This window comes from Trichechus manatus, unplaced genomic scaffold (genome assembly GCF_000243295.1).
Source record: "Trichechus manatus latirostris isolate Lorelei unplaced genomic scaffold, TriManLat1.0 scaffold00030, whole genome shotgun sequence".
Taxonomy (NCBI): domain Eukaryota; kingdom Metazoa; phylum Chordata; class Mammalia; order Sirenia; family Trichechidae; genus Trichechus; species Trichechus manatus.
The window spans coordinates 11,243,422-11,262,736 of NW_004443966.1; the positions used below are offsets into that span (position 1 = coordinate 11,243,422).

General features: G+C 35.1%; 1 protein-coding gene across 14 annotated transcripts in view; it reads right to left on the reverse strand.

The window, feature by feature from the left end:
* DENND4A (DENN domain containing 4A) overlaps positions 1-19,315 on the reverse strand; it is a 121,484-nt gene that overhangs the window by 53,756 nt on the left and 48,413 nt on the right. For 11 of the 14 annotated variants that reach the window (XM_023729729.1, XM_023729733.1, XM_023729727.1 and 8 more), the window contains 7 exons: positions 15,814-15,883; positions 13,480-13,649; positions 12,511-12,752; positions 9,474-9,540; positions 8,101-8,159; positions 5,767-5,911; positions 5,305-5,480 (listed from right to left, as the gene is read on the reverse strand). In XM_023729729.1, coding sequence (XP_023585497.1) covers positions 5,305-5,480; positions 5,767-5,911; positions 8,101-8,159; positions 9,474-9,540; positions 12,511-12,752; positions 13,480-13,649; positions 15,814-15,883 — 929 coding nt within the window. Of the gene's footprint in view, positions 1-5,304; positions 5,481-5,766; positions 5,912-8,100; positions 8,160-9,473; positions 9,541-10,272; positions 10,358-12,510; positions 12,753-13,479; positions 13,650-14,530; positions 14,829-15,813; positions 15,884-19,315 lie in introns of those variants that run through there. The other 3 variants (XM_023729736.1, XM_023729737.1, XM_023729738.1) reach the window with 3 other exon arrangements.

Sequence of the window (19,315 nt, forward strand, 5' to 3'; positions counted from 1 at the left end):
ATTTCCACTACATTTTCATTAATATTCTACAATGAACATTTTCTACAGTATGTCCTTCAGAAACATGATATTAAAAGGTGCTATACTATTTCATACAGTCTGGACAGCTGGGTATTTAATCATTTACCCTACTGTGAAGATACCTATGTTCTTTATTGTTTTCAAACAGAAATCTTTAATTTTTAATAATTACTTCCTTCCTCCCCTCAATTCTACTTATAGGTATTATGATGCCATGTTCTTTGGCTTCAATGTTTTTCTTCCCAAAGTTACTTAACAAGTAGGCTACAGAACTAGAAATGGGGCTTGCTTCATGGGTTCACAGTTCAAATAAAATTAATATTAACCAGCACATCTAAATTAATTGTGTCTTATAATTTTAGACTTTTATATAAGATAATCTGAAAAAGTAGAAATTAACCTAAGATTGACACTTCCAAACGCTTTTGACAAACCTTATTTCTACAAAATGATTACTAGATAGACCAAAGTTATATAACAGGACTTAGGATAGATAGCACAGATGTGTAGTGGAACTTGAACTTTTTTTTTACTTTCCTGTTATGGATTAAATTATGTCCCCCAAAAATATGAGCTGTAAATCCTAACCTGTGCCTGTGTTATATCCCATTTGTGAATGGGTTATGTTTCTTCTGTTAAAGAGGCAGGATTAGGTTATGTCAATGAGGATTCCAAAACCAAACCAAACTCGTTGCTGTCGAGTGGATTCTGACTCACAGTGACCCTACAGGATGGAGTAGAGCCACCCCATAGGGTTTCCAAGGAGTGGCTGGTGGATTCGAACTGCTGACCTTTTGGTTAGTACCAGGGCTACTCAATGAGGAGCAGGTTATGTTTATTAAGTTAATGAGGCAGGATTAGGGTGTATCTTGAGTCAATCTCTTTTGAGACATAAAAGAGATTAAACAAGCAAGGGAGAGAAGCAGAGATGGGAGAAGAGAGATGCTAAGCCACATGAAGGTCATCCAAGAGTAGAAGCTCAAACAGACAAAGACCTTCCTCAGAGCTGACAGAGAGGGAAAGCCTTTCTCTAGAGCTGGTGCCCTGAATTCGGACTTCCAGTCTCCTACACTGTGAGACAATAAATTTCTGTTTGTTAAAGCCAAGCACTTGTGGTATTTCTGCTATAGCAGCACCAGATGACTAAGACAGAATTTGGTACCAGAAGAGTACCTAAAACATGGAAGTGATTTTGGAGTTGGGTAACGGGTAGAGGCTGGAAGAATTTTAAGATGAAAAGCCTAGATTTCCTTGAAGAGACTGTTTGTAGAATTATGTATATTAAAGGAAATTCTGGTGAGGGTTCAGAAGGAAGTGACGAGAGCTCTATTGTCTTAGAGAATACATATGATGCCAGCAACAGAATGTTGCTAGAAATGTGGACATTAAATGTGCTTCTGGTGAGGCTTTAAAAGAAAACGATGAACAAGTGACTGAACAATGGAGGAAGGGTGATGCTTTTTATGCAGTGGTAAAAAACTTGTCTGAATTATGTTCAAATGTGTGGTGGAAGGTAGAACTTGGAAGTGATGAACTTGGATATTTGGCTAATGAGATTTCTAAACAAGATCTTAAAGCAGCCACATGGTTTCTCCTTGCTACTTACAGTAAAATGTGAGAGGAAAGAGATGGACTTAAAAATGAACTGTGCAAAATGAAAACAGAACTTAATGGAGTCTGCCAGGATCGAGGGGGTGGGGTCGCCACTCCGACCGACTATGAGAACAGGACCGCTCAAAGCTAAGGGAGCAGAGTTGCTGTCCCAGAGGGCCTGGAAGGCGGAGCTGAAGCCCAGGGCCAAGGGGCCTCCACCCAGAATGCAAAGACCATGGCCAAGACCCAGAGTCTGGAGGGGAGGGCCATAGCCTAGGTGGTCTCAGAGAACTGAGGATGTTTTTCAAGCCTTGAGAGCTAATGTAATTTGTTCTGTTGGGTTTGGACTTGCGTGGTGACTGTTATCCCTTCTTTCCCTGCAATTTCTCCTATTTGTAATGGAAATGTCTATCTTGTACCTGTTCCACCACTGTACTTTTGAAACAGATAACTTGTAGTCTAGATTTCATAGGTTCATAGATGAAGAATAATTTTGCCCCAGGATGGAATATGCCTAAAGTCTCACCCATATTTGATTCAGATGATTAAGAAGATGACATTTTGGACTTGGAGTTGATTTAAGACTTTTGGGATAATGTGATGGGGTGAATGTTAATGAGTAGGATTAGGTTATGTTTATTATTTTAATGAGGCAGCATTAGGGTGTATCTTGAGTCAATATCTTTTGAGATACAACCAAACCAAAAACCAAACCCGCTGCTGTCAAGTTGATTCTGACTCATAACTACTCTACAGGACAGAGCAGAACTGTCCCATAGGGTTTCCAAGGCTGTAAATTTTTACGGAAGCAGACTGCTGCATGCTTCTCCTGCAGAGCGACTGATGGGTTTGAACTGCTGTCCCTTTGGTTAGCAGCCTAGTGCTTTAACCACTGTGCCACAAGGGCTCCCTTTTTGAGACGTACAAGAGATTAAACAAGCAAGTGAAAGAAGCAGAGATGGGGGAAGAGAGATGCCAAGCCACATGAAGGTTGCTCAGGAACAGAAGCTCAAAGCTCAAGGACCTTCCTCCAAGCAGACAGACAGAGAAAGCCTTTCCCTAGAACTGGCGCCCTGAATTCAGACTTCTAGCCCCCTAAACTGTGAAAGAATAATTTCTGTTTGTTAAAGCCACCCACTTGTGGTGTTTCTGTTATAGCAGCAGTAGATAACTAAGACAGCTCTCTAAACTTCCCACAGAACAAAAAGGGCAAATATCATTTTGAAAATTAAACAAGAGAAAAAAGAGTGGATGGGAAAGCTTAAGCTGACTAAGGACGACTGTCTTGGAATCTATCTGCTCTCCTCCTCCAGAAATGAAAATAAAAACAAAGACAGGGCAGGATCAAATTGCAGATATCCTGCTGTGAAGGCTTTATTACATTTATAATGTGATCAGGAACATGGAATCCTGCATTACAGTCAGAACACAAAGTAGAAACACTTTTTACAATATTTTCTTTAAATTTTGCAACCCAGCACTCCTTCCGTGCCTTGCCATTTGCAGTGTACATGCCTGTCCTAGACTAGAATATGAGACACTTGAGAGAAAGGAGTGTATTTGATTTGCCTTTTCATTCCAGTGCCTAGCAAAAAACAAGCGCTCAAGATATGTTTGTGGAATAAGTGAATGAATAATATCTTGGTATCATCTGCTGACACCTAATTAATGTTATTTAGTCACACAATTTTCCCTCGTCTTTGATATCTTCAGTCTAAAACTGGACTAGGTATGAGAGTTTTATCTAGTGCTTGAGTTTGGATCTACCATAGCCTTCTGCATTTTTATTCATGTTACTTCCATTTACAAGAGTACTATTACATAAATAGTTACCCAGTAATTATCGGCAGAAGTATTAGTTTTGTAGTCAGACAGTGCTGGTTTCAAAACCCAGTTCTGGCAGTATAAGCGATGTGCCCGTTGATAAATTACTTAAAAAACTAAGTTTCACTGTCTGTCAGATGGGGTTGATAAAAACCACCTCACAAAGTACAGAGAATAATGTGAGGTAGTTTATGCAATGTGTATGGCTTTATGCTTAGCATATATAAGATATGAACTGCTTTCCCATTTTTCAGAAATTTCTTGACATTCACAGGCAGTTCTACTCTGTCCTCTAGCTAGGGTCACTATGAGTTGGAACTGACTTTATGGCAAGTGGGTTTGGTGTTTTGGTTTAAGAGCCAGAGAGGGAAAAGGAAGCTGTAAGTTCCATACTCAGGATTCATTTTTCTTTCAAATTTCAGGTTGAGGCTTCAGAAATTCTGGATTAAGGAAAGTAGAAAGCTGTTAGTTCACTAGTCTATTCACCCATAGGTTTGGAAGGGTGATTATATCAAGAAGGAGGAATACCGATGAGTACAAATGACTCCTGCTTCTTTGGTTCTTTAACTCATTAGTGATCAAAGCAGAAAGATAAAATAGTAAATAGGAAGAAAAAAATTCTTTTAACAAATAGAGGGAAAGTACAAAAAGAAAAAATGCAATTTATTATCATAATAAGCACAGTATATATTTATTTACTATCCTTAATTTCAATTTTCAAAAATATTATGTCATGTAACGTAACATTACTTTAATATTTAAAGAATAAAATATTCCTGGTAAAGAATTAAATGTTCCTGGTAAAGACTCTTTGACCCTATTTGCCCCAGATGTAACATGACTTTTATAGACAAAATACATTCCATATTTTCTTGGTGAGGTTTTCTATGAATAAAAGCTTTTTGACAGCATACATTCTTTATCACAGAAGATTAATTTTTAACTAAACTTTTCTAACAGTTTACGCACTTCAGATTTTGACATGACAAAACTGAGAATTAATCTAAGACTTCAGAATTAAATAAAAGGCTTTAAAATGAATAGCACTTGTTAAAAAATGGAGACAAACGTATTCACATGTACATATTTAAGTTATAAAAGCTATACTAGCTTTTGGGCTTTATTAATAAACTAAACTGCAGTTATTTTAAGTATGTCCTGTGAAGATGTAAAGTCACTGCATCAATTTCCTCTTCCCTGAATAACTTAAGTGCAATTAAACTGAAAATAAGAGACTGTTTCAAGAAAACACAAGTACTGAGTTATGAAGTAAAATATGGCTCCAATAACCACAACTTAAATATTATCCCAATAAAAAAGAGGAAAACTTACAAAATCCTTATATTTCTAGAGTGTAAAGGTGATAAAATCATATATAATTTAAAATAGTTATTAAAATTTTAACATTATTACATTAATTTCCCTATGAAATACTAGTATTAGTATTCCAATGGTATTACATTGGACTAGAAATAGGATTGAAGTATTAATATCAAGGAATAGTGTTTTAAATTTAATTTGTGATTTCACCCACACTCATCTGACCAAAGAAAAATAAACATTTTCTGTTTTTCATCTCAATTTCCCTCCTGCTATATTTCTAAGTAAGCATAGGATTATAATGTTTCTTAAATACTTAAAGATCTAAGGATTAAGGGTATATTTCCTTTCCAATAAAATCTTCTCTAATACCCTAAATCTACCTCATCAAAGCTAAGAGCTGATGCAAAGATGATAATAACCATAAATACAAAGAAAACACTGTATCTCAAAACAACTCTAACGAACATTCACAAAACATACAATTACATACATAGACTATGAGGTTGTAAATTATTAGGTATGGAATCACTAAAATGTACTTACTGAGAAATGGTGTTGGTATCTAGGTCAATGCAACTAACATCTGGTGGAGGATCATAGAGATCAAAGTATCTTGAATCAATCCCTACTATGAATGGACATGGCGCACTCAAGACGTCTGCTAAAGCCAGTGGGCAGAGAGGAACATATGGGCATGGCCAGTGAAAAGGGAAAATCATCTTGGATAAACAAAAGATAGGAGAATATTTAGCTTTTTGATACTGAAGTATAAGTTATAAGTATATAAAAAAATTACCTTTTAAATACTTACAGCTAAAGCCTAATGCTTGATAACAAACTAAATAATTATATCTAGAGTTAATGGTCAGGAAATTAAAATTGCTTCCACAATATAAAAATTCATTACTCTATGAATTTTAGATAAGCATGAAAATAACATTAAATTATATGAATAAATTAGGATTAAAACTAAATTGATTGCCAGTAAGAAACCGTGATACTCACAGACACTAATGCTTCTGTCACACTAGTAAGCACAGAAGGCCGTAAGGAATGAATGAGAATTTTATGTTCTGTTACAGCAAACACCAGTAATGTCACAGCATTTTCAGGGCCTAAATTCTGAAGTAGTGTTGAAAACTTGCCACCACTGTCAACCCAAACAAATATATTTATTGAATATGTAATTAAAAAAACAAAGATCCAAATACCTTATTGTCTAAAATAATGAGAAAAGTACATTATTAGGGTATAATTTGTATTATATATTCAACTTTAAACATGACTGCTGCTCTTATGTAAGGAAAACACTGCACTGCAAATACACCACGAAAACAACGTAATTTTATGAGGTTTCAAAATCATTTGATTCTTCTGCATTGTATACAATATGGAAAATGAAACGTCATCTGCTTCATTTTATATAAAAAGATCTGCAATGCAGATAATGTTCAAATAAAGAATTCAATTCATGAAAGGTATGCTTTGGTTGAATGGTGAAGATAAATCCCTTAATGGACATTTTTTGAACATGGCTCATCTCCCCTTGTAATTATCAGAAAAGCTACATGACCTACAGGCTCACTTCCTTTCATGTAAATGCACATATTAAAATTTGGGTTTATGAATAGATATACTACATCACTACTGCAATGACAATAGTAATACGAAATAGAGAGCTACAAATGATGAGATAGATATACAAAGCAAATTAATTACCAAAACAACAAATCTAGATCTTCCATATGGTGACAAAACACTGGCTTTAAAAAGTTCATAATTCAGTAATCCCACCAGTATTTTGCCTATATAATGCTAAACAACTGATTTTACTGAGTTAATTTTTTTTTTTAATAAAGCAAATCTAATAACAAAATCTCTTGGAGAAATGAAAATGTATGTCCACACAAAACTTGTGCATGTTCACAGCAGCATTATTCACAGCAGCCCAAAAGTGGAAATAACCTAAATATTCATCAACTGATGAATGGATAAATAGAATGTAGTACGTAACACCCATGAGGAATGTGTTCCTTAGCACAATCAAGTATACGAGTCCATATGGGCAATACCTGCCCAAAAGCAAATATTAGAAGGCAGGAAAGGGCAAGAAAACTGGATGAATGGACATGGGGAACCTGGGATGTAAAGGGAAAGGGGGAGAGTGCTGACACATTGTGGGGATTGCAATCATGTCATGAAACAATTTGTGTATAAATCACTGAATGGGAAACTAATCTGCCCTGAAACTTCCACCTAACGCACAATAAAACGTTAAAAAAAAAAAAAAAAAAGGAATAAAGTACTGATAACATGCTACAACATGGTTGAACCTTGGAAAAATTATCCCAGACACAAAAGGCCATGTATTGTATGACTTCATTGACATGAAAGGTTCAGAACAGGCAAATCTATAGAGACAGAAAGTAGATTAGTGGTTGCCTAGGGCTGGGGAGGATGGAAGGAATTGGGAAGTGACTGCTAAAGGGTAAGAGTTTCTTTTTAGGGTGATGAAAATGTTCTAAAATTGATTGTGGTGATAGATGCACAACTCTGAATACACTTAACACCATTAACTTCTATACTTTAAATGGGTATATCTCAACAAAGCTGTCACCAAAAAAACTTAAAAAAAAAAAGGCTCGGGTACTTTAGATCATTTATATATACTTTCAGTCAGTATTTCTGGTTTATTTTGGGACCAAACAAAGGTTAAGAAAACACTGGTCACTCTGTACCAAGGCCTAATGATGAAATAATTTGCAATTCTTACAAAACTAATGTCAAAGATGGCAGCTGGTCTCCCTTAGGTATGTGCTACATAATAACTTAATTACACTGTAACTATCTCTCTGCTAGAAAAATTACATAGCTAACTGAATTTCAATAAAAGATGCCATAGGAAAAAAAAAACGTTTCTAATTTCTCTGAATTTTTAAGCTGATGACATACATTGTTCTAAGTCTTTGGTTTATTAATCATAATTATCCTCTCATTTTGGGTCACTTTTAAAATTAATTGCATTTCATGTTCTCCAAAGGATAATTAAAGCTAAAAAAAATTTTCATAATCCACATATATACAGTTATGTACTAGTACTGACGATAATAATAAATGGACACACAAAATACCAAACGCTACTGTAAAAGTTTCTCTTATTTCTTCACAACTGTGACCTAAATATCAAGTAAAAGGAATTTAGATATAAGAAAAAGTTAAATGAGAAGTTCTTCTATCAATGTTTGAAATTTTAGCTAGGAAATAGAGAAAATATTTGCATGTCACTTTAGTCTCATACTAGATTTAAAGAAACTTAAACAGAAATGAAGTTTTACTTACCTTAGTGGGAGAGGTGAAGAAACAGGTTGACTGAGAATTAGACTATCATGTGGTGATAACTGGAAGATTTAAAACAAAGATTTGAAAACTAAGGATGAACACCACTTTCTGGTAAAAACATACAGACTAATGAAGGTGCCCAGGAAGTTTCACTGTATCCATTGACTAGTATAGGAACTGTTGCTATGACTTACTAAGATCCTAAAGAACACATCCTGATTGCTGGCACCTTCCAAGCAATACTTTTTCCTGCTCTGAATTCTATTTATTTTCTTTTGTTCCTCAACATTTCTCCAAATATCATTAAAACAAACTTGCATTAAAAGACTACATTAATCATTTAATGCTATAAAACCAGAGTTATCAAATCTATGGCCCACGGGTCAAATGTTTTTGTTTTACAGGAATACAGCCATGCTCATTCATTTATGTATTGTCTATGGCTGCTTTTGTGCTGTAACAGCAGAGTTGAGCAGTTGGAGATCATATGGCCTGCAAAGCCTAAAATATTTATTATCTGATCCCTAACAAAAAGTTTGCCAACCCTGCCTGTAAAATAAATCCTTTGTGTGCTTTCAAACTGAGTGTGCTATATCCATTCTGGTACTAAATATTTATAAGAAGAAAGTGATGATATGTGGATATGCAGACTGATTATAAAGTTCATCAAACTGATATTTTTCCAGATTTTATATTAATATAAAAATACAATTATTTTTACCTATATTCTCAAATTTATATATATTTCCACAAATTTATAAATACCTATTTGCTGAATGATTTCTAATGCTGAATGATACCCTGTCAGGGCTGTGATAAATACAGTAAGGCACATATAATGATAATATATGAAAACTTTTTTTTATATAAATCCATTCAAAAATGATGAGTAAAAAAATCAGACAACTTAAGTATCAAGAACACAAACAAAAAGGAAATGTAAATGAAGGATACATTCAACTGGGGAAAGAGATGGGGGAAATAATCTACACTCATTTTAAACTTCCTTTGTCACATAAAAGATATGGGCATTCCTTCCCTCCTACGATATATGTAAACACACAACTTTTCCTTCTATCTGTTCTAATACATTTATCTTACTGAATGATTACCAAAACCACAAACTTTCAAATACCTAGAGCAAATTTAGGGAAGGAAATCCCTTTCTCTTTAATTCTTTCTCTAAAGGAGAAGTGTTAGATGTCTAGGAGGGGGTTAATAAAACATTAAGAGCCCAAACTCCAAAATGAAATAGCATCTGGTTCTCTTTAGATATCATTCATTTTTTTTCCTTGCTTAAAATTATTACTCTTATGCTACATTTTGACAGTCAATAATCATTCAACGGGGCCCTCACATCAAGAAAACCTTACCTGAACTAAAATCCGTGGCCTTTGAGGAGATGGAAAAGGAACTTTGTGCATAAAATGAGAAATATGCCTTAAAAACAAACAAACAAAAACCCAATTTATTTATTCCAAAGTGAATACCACATGCTATAAAGGTCAACATGTCATCACCAGCCCAAGCTGAGTCAAAAGCCTCTGTGTACCTATAATTTTGAAATCTCAGCACTATGAAAACAAGAGAACAAATAGCAACCCAAAATCATCTGTCCCATTAAAATTGTTTGTACCTAAATCCAGTAACTTTCACATTAATAGATGCTCACATACAATGATTGTATTATCACTGTCTCAAATGCCATTTAATGTTTACTTCTCCCTATGTAGCTAATATATATATATGGACATTAATAAAGAAGCTAATTTTCATATTTATGTTTTTTAGTCAATTGCTTATCTTTGGAAGTGAAACAACCATTTAGAGTGCACCAGAAAAATGAGAGTTAAATTAATTCTAAAACATGAACAATATGCTTCCTATCAACAATAGGTAAACAAATTCTGTTATTGATTTTATAAGTTTTTTTTTCCAGAAGGACACGGATAAAAAGTTAGATTGATGAGCTTTGTTTTGAACATTAGGAAATACAACAAAGGCAACCACAGTGAAAAAAAATTTTTTTTCAGAATAAGCTGTTTTATTTTTATTATTCTTTTAAACACTGTTTCAAAATCATCTCGGTTCCAGAAATGAGATAATTTCAACTGGCTATAGAACACTAGAAGAGAAATTTACTAATTTTACAAACATGAATTGACTGCTTACTTTGTATAAGACACTATGTCAGACATGATGGGAAATGGAAAAGAGGCATAAAGCTACCAGTATGTACCATCAAGGTCTTCTCAATCTAGAATAAAGATAAGGAGAGTGAGTACTACAGGACTCAAGTCTGCCTAAGGTATCTGAAGAACTAGTAGCTGGAATAGGGAAAATCAAAGTGTGATCTACGGACCCCTAAGGATTTCCAAGATCCATTTAGGGAGGATATATGAGGTCAAAACTATTTTAATAATAAAATTAAGGTACTGTTTGCCTTTTTCACTGTGTTGACATAGGCACCGATGATGCAGAAGCATTGTCGGTAAAACTGGTAGCACTTTAGCATGAATCAATGCAGAGGGACCAAAATGTACTAGCAGACTTTATTATTAATATTCTTTATCAATACACTTGTAGTAAAAGAATGCCAGTTTCACTTAAGAATGTTTTTGATGAAGCAGTAAGTATTAATAATTTTATTAAATCTTGACCCTGCAGGTACACTTTTAAAAAATATGCTGTGGACTGAACGGGAAGCATGCATAAAGCATTTCTTCTGGATACAGAAGTACAATGGCTGTCTTGAGGAAAAGCACTTGTTTGATCGTTTAGTTCCAAGTGAATCAACTGTTTTTTCTTTTTTTTAACAGAATATCATTTTTACTGAAAAACTAAGGTTAGCCCAGTCAGGTATTTGGCAGATACTTCCTAAATGAAAATGAATGAAGTGATCCTATTGCCTCAAGGAAAATAACTGACAGTATCTGTTGCCAATAATTAAATTTAACTTCCAAGTAAAAATCAGAATTTTGCCACCATGAGCCTGACAGTTTCCTGCTACTCAAAAACTTGTTCGGTGAGATGGGTGGTGATATTAAGAAACATAACTTCTTTATATTGATCATGAAATGTGCTCACATTAGGAAGATCTGCTTAACTCAATAAGCCAATATTTTCCAAATGACCAACGTACAATGCTATAAAATCATGCATAAGTAAAAGTTTCATTAAAAGAACAAGACAGCCCTATGGATTTTAATGTAACAAAGAAAGTTCACTGCTGAAGATTCAGATTCCACACTGCAAATAACCTTGTAAAAATTACCACTTGTCAAATTTTGGTACAGTGTCAAAAAAGAATATTCACAATTTTCTGAAAAGGCTATCCAAAAGCTCCTCATTTTTCCACTTATTTATCTGTGTAAGGCCAGATTTTCTTCATGTGTGTCAACCAAAAGAACACACTGCAACAGATTTAATGCAGAAGCATATATAAGAACCCAACTGTGTGCAATTAAGCCAGACATTAAAGAGATTTGCAAAAATGTAAAACAACATTACTCTTCTCACTAAGTATTTTTTGTTTTGGAAAGTAGCTATTTTTCAAAAAAGATATTTATGTTAACATGTAATGGGTTTATTTTTTTAAATCAATGAATAAATATTTGAAAAGTTTCTCAGTTTTAAAATTTCTATTATAGTAAATATTGATACAAACACATAAACAAAAGCTTTTTGGGGGTCTTCGAGTGTAAAGGGGTCCTGAGACCAAAAAATTTGAGAACTGTTGGGATTAAGAAGAGATAGAAAAGGGCAAGGCAAAAGTAACAGTAATATTGTACACTGAATGCTTTTATAACAATTCTATCACTACCTAACTGTCATTAGAATCAAAGAATTCTGCCTGAGGACACAAAAAAGAGCTAAAGTGATAGATGGTATAAATAATAGTCAAACAATTGAGATGTTTAGATCTCGTTTACATCAGATTTTACCGCATGAAGCATCAATCAAGTTTAGTGATCTTAAATTAAATCACTAAAATTAAAAAAGCAAAAAACAAAGTATTCATCTATTTTTTCCTCTAAATTCATGCTATATATATTAAAATAGAAAGAATATTTTTTAAAGTTTCATAATAAACCCAAGTTATATATAAGAATTACAAAACTAGTATAACAATGACAATAGTTCTCCAGATTAGGATCTTTAAACTTGGCAAGATGATGAAAAGAAAAAGGAAACACTTTTTTCATTCTGTGACGTATAAAATTATTTAAACTAACATGACTATAAAAGTATAATGGCAAAATATTACTTGATTGAAATTATCAAACTCTTTTTTTAAAATAACTATTGAGAAATCCAGTTTCCACATAGAATTTACTCAATTAACAGTAACAATATACCACATAATGAAAAGATCTGCCAAATTCTGAACCAAGAAGACATCTAACTTACTTCTCAATTGGAAGGACATGAGGTCCAGAGATGGAATAACGATACAGAAAAGTCAGAAACTTCCTGAATGCATCAAAAAAAGGCCAGTGAGAAAGAAGACAAATGCATTTATTAGTGTGAATTGTTTTGGAACTATCAGGCTTTCCATCTGTCGGTGATGCTAATCCCAAAAGAAGTCTCTGCTTTTCTGTGAGATTATCCTCAGAGTATGGTTCATAAAACTGAATAGCAGCACCATAGACCTGCAAAACAAGCAACATATTTAACAAAACGCACATCAAATTACATCATCAGTTAAATATTTAATGGATGCTTGCTATGAGCCAGGCAAAGTGCCAGGTATTAGGAACACAGGGGTGAACAGACATCACTCTTGCTTTCTTGAACTATAAAAGAACTATATAGCACTATTCTCAGGTCTTCTTATTGGGGGAAAAACCTGCTTAATTAATTGCATTGTTTTACAGAGAGTGAAAGCAATTGCAGCAATACTCTCTATAAGAAAATGAAAGTACTTGTTTGGTAGAAAGTGGGACAGAATTTTAGATAAGGAAATATAAACTCCAACTGTGGACAGTTCACTGGATTTCTCTGGACCTCAATTTCTCTATCTGTAAACTGAGGCTGTTGGATGATTCCCAAGGTCCCTTCCAACTCTAATAGTAAATGATTCCAAATAGCACTATATATTTAATAATGTCTTTTGTACTACTTCAAAAGTTTTTTAATCCTACAAAACAAACCAATCTTTCATCACATTCATAAAAAAAGGACCAGGTGGATGGGACAGACTGAAAATTCTCTTTTTCTATGTCTCTAGATATAGTTATTTTAACCAACTGTAAGAAGTATATATAATGGATTCTACTTAACCAGATATTTTTTCTACTACTCCTTGCATTATATGAAACTTAAGACTTGAAAATGTACAAGAAATTTATAAACGCCATTTGTTAAAACACACAGTACCTTTTCAGCTGAAGCTCCAGTTAACACAAAGGTAGAAAATACAGGGAGAGGGTATTTGCTATTTGGTGGCCAACATTCAATAGTTGCACCCATTGGTAAACAAAAGAGGGGAACAGATTCCGGTAGTGAGAATGATTCATAATCTTCTTGGGGATATCTACAAATTAAACCTATAAAAACAATAATAAACATTAAATCATCATTTCCTAAATGCAGTTGTTTAAAATTTGAATTATGGTAAAATATTTTCTTATTTCTCACATTTGGAAGACCAAAACATTGCATATGTTCATCAAATAACTTTGACTGCTTTGTAGGATTCATATAGATTTAAATTCTCAAATACTGTAACTTTTAATATTAACAAACTACTTAATATTTATCAAGCTTCATCCACAAAGGCTAGATAAGGCAAATAAAAAAGATAATCCTACAGAAATACACATACCTAAAAATTCTGTTTGTGGTAACATTAATTCAAGGCATACGAATATACTATTTTTGAATTTTTCAGATCTCGATAACCTTTCCTCAGGGGATTTTACACATGAAAAATAGATACTGCAAATGAGTATATATGTAAAATCTACCATAAATACAAGAAAATTATTTGTAAAAATAGAACAGTCACATATTTACAATGTCTTTGGAATAGTATGAACTCAAGCTCAGAGTCTAAATAGCTCCAGATTATATGAAGGTGTGAGTTTCAATATTACAATATTTTATACTATTATAAAAGTGACCTACGATTTCATGTTAGGTAAACTAGAGTAGGAATCGACAGCAACTGGTTTTTAGACTAGTCTGGAAAATGGTCCAGGTATCTTCTAGTAAATATATCCTAAGTACAGAAAATTGTACTGGATTTTGTGAGACTGGAAACAGAAAATAGCTTCCCTGACCTTGAAGTTCTTCAAGTCAAGTGGAAGCTGTCACTGGACATCTAAAACAGAACGCCAGACATAAAAACAGAAGGATCAACTGGGAATAAGACCGGTTGGTTCTGTATGACTCTGAACAACTGTATGACTCTGAACAAATCACATACCTACAGGACTCTGGTTTCTCATCTATAAGGTGAAAAAGATGAGCTAAGGTCCAAGGCAGCTCTAAAATCCTCTAATTACAGGCTAGCCAGCCAGTAGGTTCCACAAATATCTACAGTTAACTATCCACTACTCTCTCAGGTAAGGAGGTAATAGTAAAGCCATTAAGTACAGAAATAGTGATGAATTGTGGGTCCTAAAAAATCAAAAGGAGAAGAAAAATTAAGAGGCTAGGACACTAATTTTAAAAATATGCATTTATTTATGTTAATGGGGGAGGAACAACTCGGAAAAGGTGGGTTAGAATGGTTGCACAACGTGAAGAATGTAATCAATGTCACTGAATTGTACATGTAGAAATTGCTGAACTGGTGTGTGCTCTGCTGCGTATGTTCTCAACAACAACAAAAACAAATTGTATTAAAAATATATGTATTTTTAAAAAGCTGAATCTGCATCTCCTCTCTTGTAAATAAGATCGGTATGTTTGATATTTTGAGGCCTCTAAAAATTGAAAGTTTCAACTATGCATTATAAAATCACAAATTAGTTTATAATATTTCACACTACTATAAAACATAATTACATATGAACTATAGATTTGACTAAATTTAATACAGATATTAAGTAAACATTAATTAAAAGAGAAAGTAAATATTTTTCCCATACTATCTACTGACTGAAAAACTTAAAAGAGAATTGGCATCCATTTATGAGTTACAGCAGTCTCCGGGTTACAAATGAGATCCGTTCCTAAGTTTGTCGTTAAGTCGAATTTGTAGGTTAAGGTGCAACAGGTACATATGGTCCTTATTTAGCAGCAGTTAGTCAAATGTTTGACTTAGCCAATAGTATACATCTTACCTTTCTATGCATATAAAACACTTAAGGAACACTTTCAAACCATGCAATGTTTTCAGGAGCGTCACAAAGCAGTGTGTACACTCGTTATTAAGAAGCACGGTACATAACTCAAATTTTTAATGTAACAGGCTTTATGGCAGTCCGTCCTTAAGCACAAGTTGTCCATAAGTCAGACATATGTAACCTGGAGACTGCCTGTATTTATTTAAACCTAATGTTTAAGCCCTGTTTTTAAAATTAATCTTCCAATAAACATCCAATAAACGTGCCTATGAAGACAAAACTAACAATCAGGAGATATGGGTGGGTTCTAGCAACGGTTCTGACACTAACACATCATAAAACAGGCTTTTTTCCCCTTTTACCTTATTGGGCCACACAGTACATTTCTAAAGTGTTTCATGAAAAATAACATACTTACCAGCTTTGTAAGATACAGTGTTAGTCTTTGCCACTGATTTTTTATAACATAAGTACACTGCTGATCCCCACTGAATTAAAAAAAAAAAAAAAAAGAAAATATCATTTAATTTTAAAAGGGAGGTAGTAACTTAAGAAATTAAAATCTCTCTGATCTCCCCAATGTATATTATCTAAAATATAGTAATAGATTTCTCTCTGTTAGCTGTTTTCAGTTGATTACTCTGCCAGAAATTTATTGGAGTTATTGCTTCCTTTTCTTTTAGAAGTCAAATTTAACACTCCCCTTCCCCTGCAACAGCAATAACATGAGGAAAACTTGACCCTTTGAAACAAAATTAAGCAACAACAATTTAGGTTTTATTCTGAGTTCAAACTTTAGGTAGAAATGATAAACTATATGGTTATTTTAATAAAGAAATACTATTTATGTGCATGTTTCCTTTTTGAATTCACATCCTTTCTAGATATTGGCAAATTTTTCTGCAGCCCTTCATGCCAAAATTCCTCAAAAGAGGTGCTGAAATCTGATGCATTCATTTCCTTATTTCCCATTCTCCTCTGAATCCACTTTAGTCTCCATAGCTCCTTAAAAGAACTGAACTTCCAGGATGCCAAATCTAGTAGTCATTTCTTAGTGTTCATCTTATTCAGCCTCTCAGCAGATTTCAATACCACTGGTTACTACCTTCAGGAAACATTTTCTTTACTTGCTTTTGAGGCATCATACTCTCCTGGTCCCTCACGACCCTATCGGGCCACTCCTTCTCAGTCTCTTTTGTGGGATCCTCCCCCTTTTCCTGATCATTAAGTGTGATCTCTACTTTACTTTCTCTAAAGGATCTCATATATTTAGTCCAAGGTTTTAGATAACAGCTACTCACAGAGGAGTCTCAAATTTCTAGTCCCAGCACCGACTATACCCTCACCCCACCAAATGTAGACTCATATCCAACTGCCTACTCAACACCTGTACTTCTGTGTCTGACAGCACCTCACACATCACATGACTATGATAGAAGTCTTGTCCCTCTCAAACTTGCTCTCCTCCCAGTGTTTCCTATCTCAGAAAATGGCCCCACTGCATAACAAAGCTTATTAAGAAAATGTTCTGCATCCTACTTTGGTGAGTGGCATCTGGGGTCTTAAAAGCTAGCAAGCGGCCATCTAAGATGCATCAATTGGTCCCAATTTACCTGGAGTAAAGAAGAATGAAGAACACCAAAGATACCAGGAAAGTAGTAGCCCAAGAGACAGAAGGGGCCACATAAATCAGAGACTTCATCAGCCTGAGACAGAAGAACTAGATGGTGCCCGGCTACCACCAATGACCACGGAGAGTCCCGGACGGAGCAGAAGAAAGGTGGGGTGCAGAACTCAAATTCTAGTAAGAAGACCAGACTTAATGGTCTGAGACTGGGGGAACCCAGGAAAGCATGGTCCCTGGATTCTCTATCAGCCCAGAACTAAAACAATTTCCGAGGCCAACTCTTCAGACAAGGATTGGACTGGACTGTGGGGCATAAAGTGATTCTCGTGAGGAGTGTACCTCTTAGCTCAAGCAGATACAAGAGACTAAACGGGCAGCTTCTGTCTGGAGGTGAGATGGGAAGGCAGAGAGGGTTAGGAGCTGGTTGAATGAACATGGGGAATCAGAGGTGGAAAGGAGGAGTGTGCTGTCACAGTATGGGGAGAGCAACTGAAGTCACATAACAATGTACGTATAAATTTTTGTAGGGGAAAAAATAAAAGAAAGAAAATGGCCCACTGACAGAGTAGCAGTGGTGGAGGTCTGGGGACCATGGTTTCAGGGGACATCTAGGTGAACTGGCATAACAAAGTTTATTAAGAAAATGTTCTGCATCCCACTTCGGTGAGTGGTTATCTGGGGTCTTAAAAGCTAGCAAGCGGCCATCTAAGATGCATCAATTGGTCCCAACCCACCTGGAGCAAAGGAGAATGCAGAACACCAAAGGCACAAGGAAAATATTAGCCCAAGAGACAGAGAGGGCCACATAAACCAGAGACTACATCAGCTGAGACCAGAAGAACTAGATGGCGTCTGGCTACCACCAATGACCACTCTGACAGGGAACACAACAGACAGTCCCTGACAGAGCAGGAGAAAAGTGGGGTGCAGAACTCAAACTCTAGTAAAAAGACCAAACTTAATGGTATGACTGAGACTGGAGGGACCTCGGAAGACAGGGCCGCCGGACTCTCTGTTAGACCAAAACTAAAACCATTCCCGAGGCCAACTCTTCAGACAAAGATTAGACTGGACTATAAGACATAAAATGATACTCATGCAGAGTGTGCTTCTAAGCTCATGTAGATACATGAGACTAAATGGGCAGCTCCTGTCCAGAGGCGAGATGAGAAAGCAGACAGGGTCAGGAGCTGGTTGAATGGACACAGGAAATCCAGGGTAGAAAAGAGGATTCTGCTGTCCCATTATAGGGAGAGCAACTACGGTCACATAACAATGTGTGCATAAATTTTTGTATGAGAAACTAACTTGGACTGTAAACTTTCAATTAAAGCACAATTAAAAAAAAAAGTCTTAAAAAAAATACAAGAAAACAGCCCCACTATTTACCAATCTCAAACCCTAGAACCACTTAGGTCTTTTTTCTCTCACACATCATATCCAGTCCACCTACAAAGTCTGTCAACTCTACCTTCGAAACCTACCTTGAATCCCATCACAACTACTCTTGACCAAGAAATCACCTTTTTAATTTTTACCACTGCTGTTGTCTCCTAAGCAGTCTCTTGGCTTCTTGTCCCTCAGCAGTCTACAGCCAGAGTGAGCGTTTTAGATGTAAATCAGATCACGTCACTTCTTGCTTAAAACTCTCAAATGGCTTCCTATTAGATCAAGAATAAAATCTAAACTCCTTACTCTGGACCACAGAGCCCTATGTGATCAGATTCCTACAACATGTGATCATGTCTCCTACCACATCTCCTTGTCACTCCTTCACTCTGCTCCAACATCACTGGCCTCCCTGCCTTTTCTCAAACCTACCAAGCACACGTCACACGACAGCCTTTATACTTCCTGCTTCCTGTGCTCATCACCTCGTTTTATTCCGGTCTTGGCTCGAATGTCCCTTCCTCAGAGAGGCCTTACTAATCATCCTAACCAAAACAGCATCTCCTATCACTCTATCCCCTTTATTCTTCAGACGATTTGTCACTCTCTGTCATTATATGCAATATTTGTTTGTCCTCCCACTTGAATATAAGCTCAGTGAGGGCAGGGACTTTGTCTTCTTTGCCACTGTACTCCCAGTGCCTTGTATACAGTGGTAGTTCAGTAAGTATTGCTGAGTAAATAAATACATAATTTATTTAAAAGCTTTTTAAATAAAAGTAAAATGAGCTTTATGAATTAGACAATCTTCACATAATCCATGCAAATGAAGGAGAGTAACGTCATTGATAATTAAAAATAGTATATAAACAAAACATTTAAAATTTAATGTTATTTATACAAC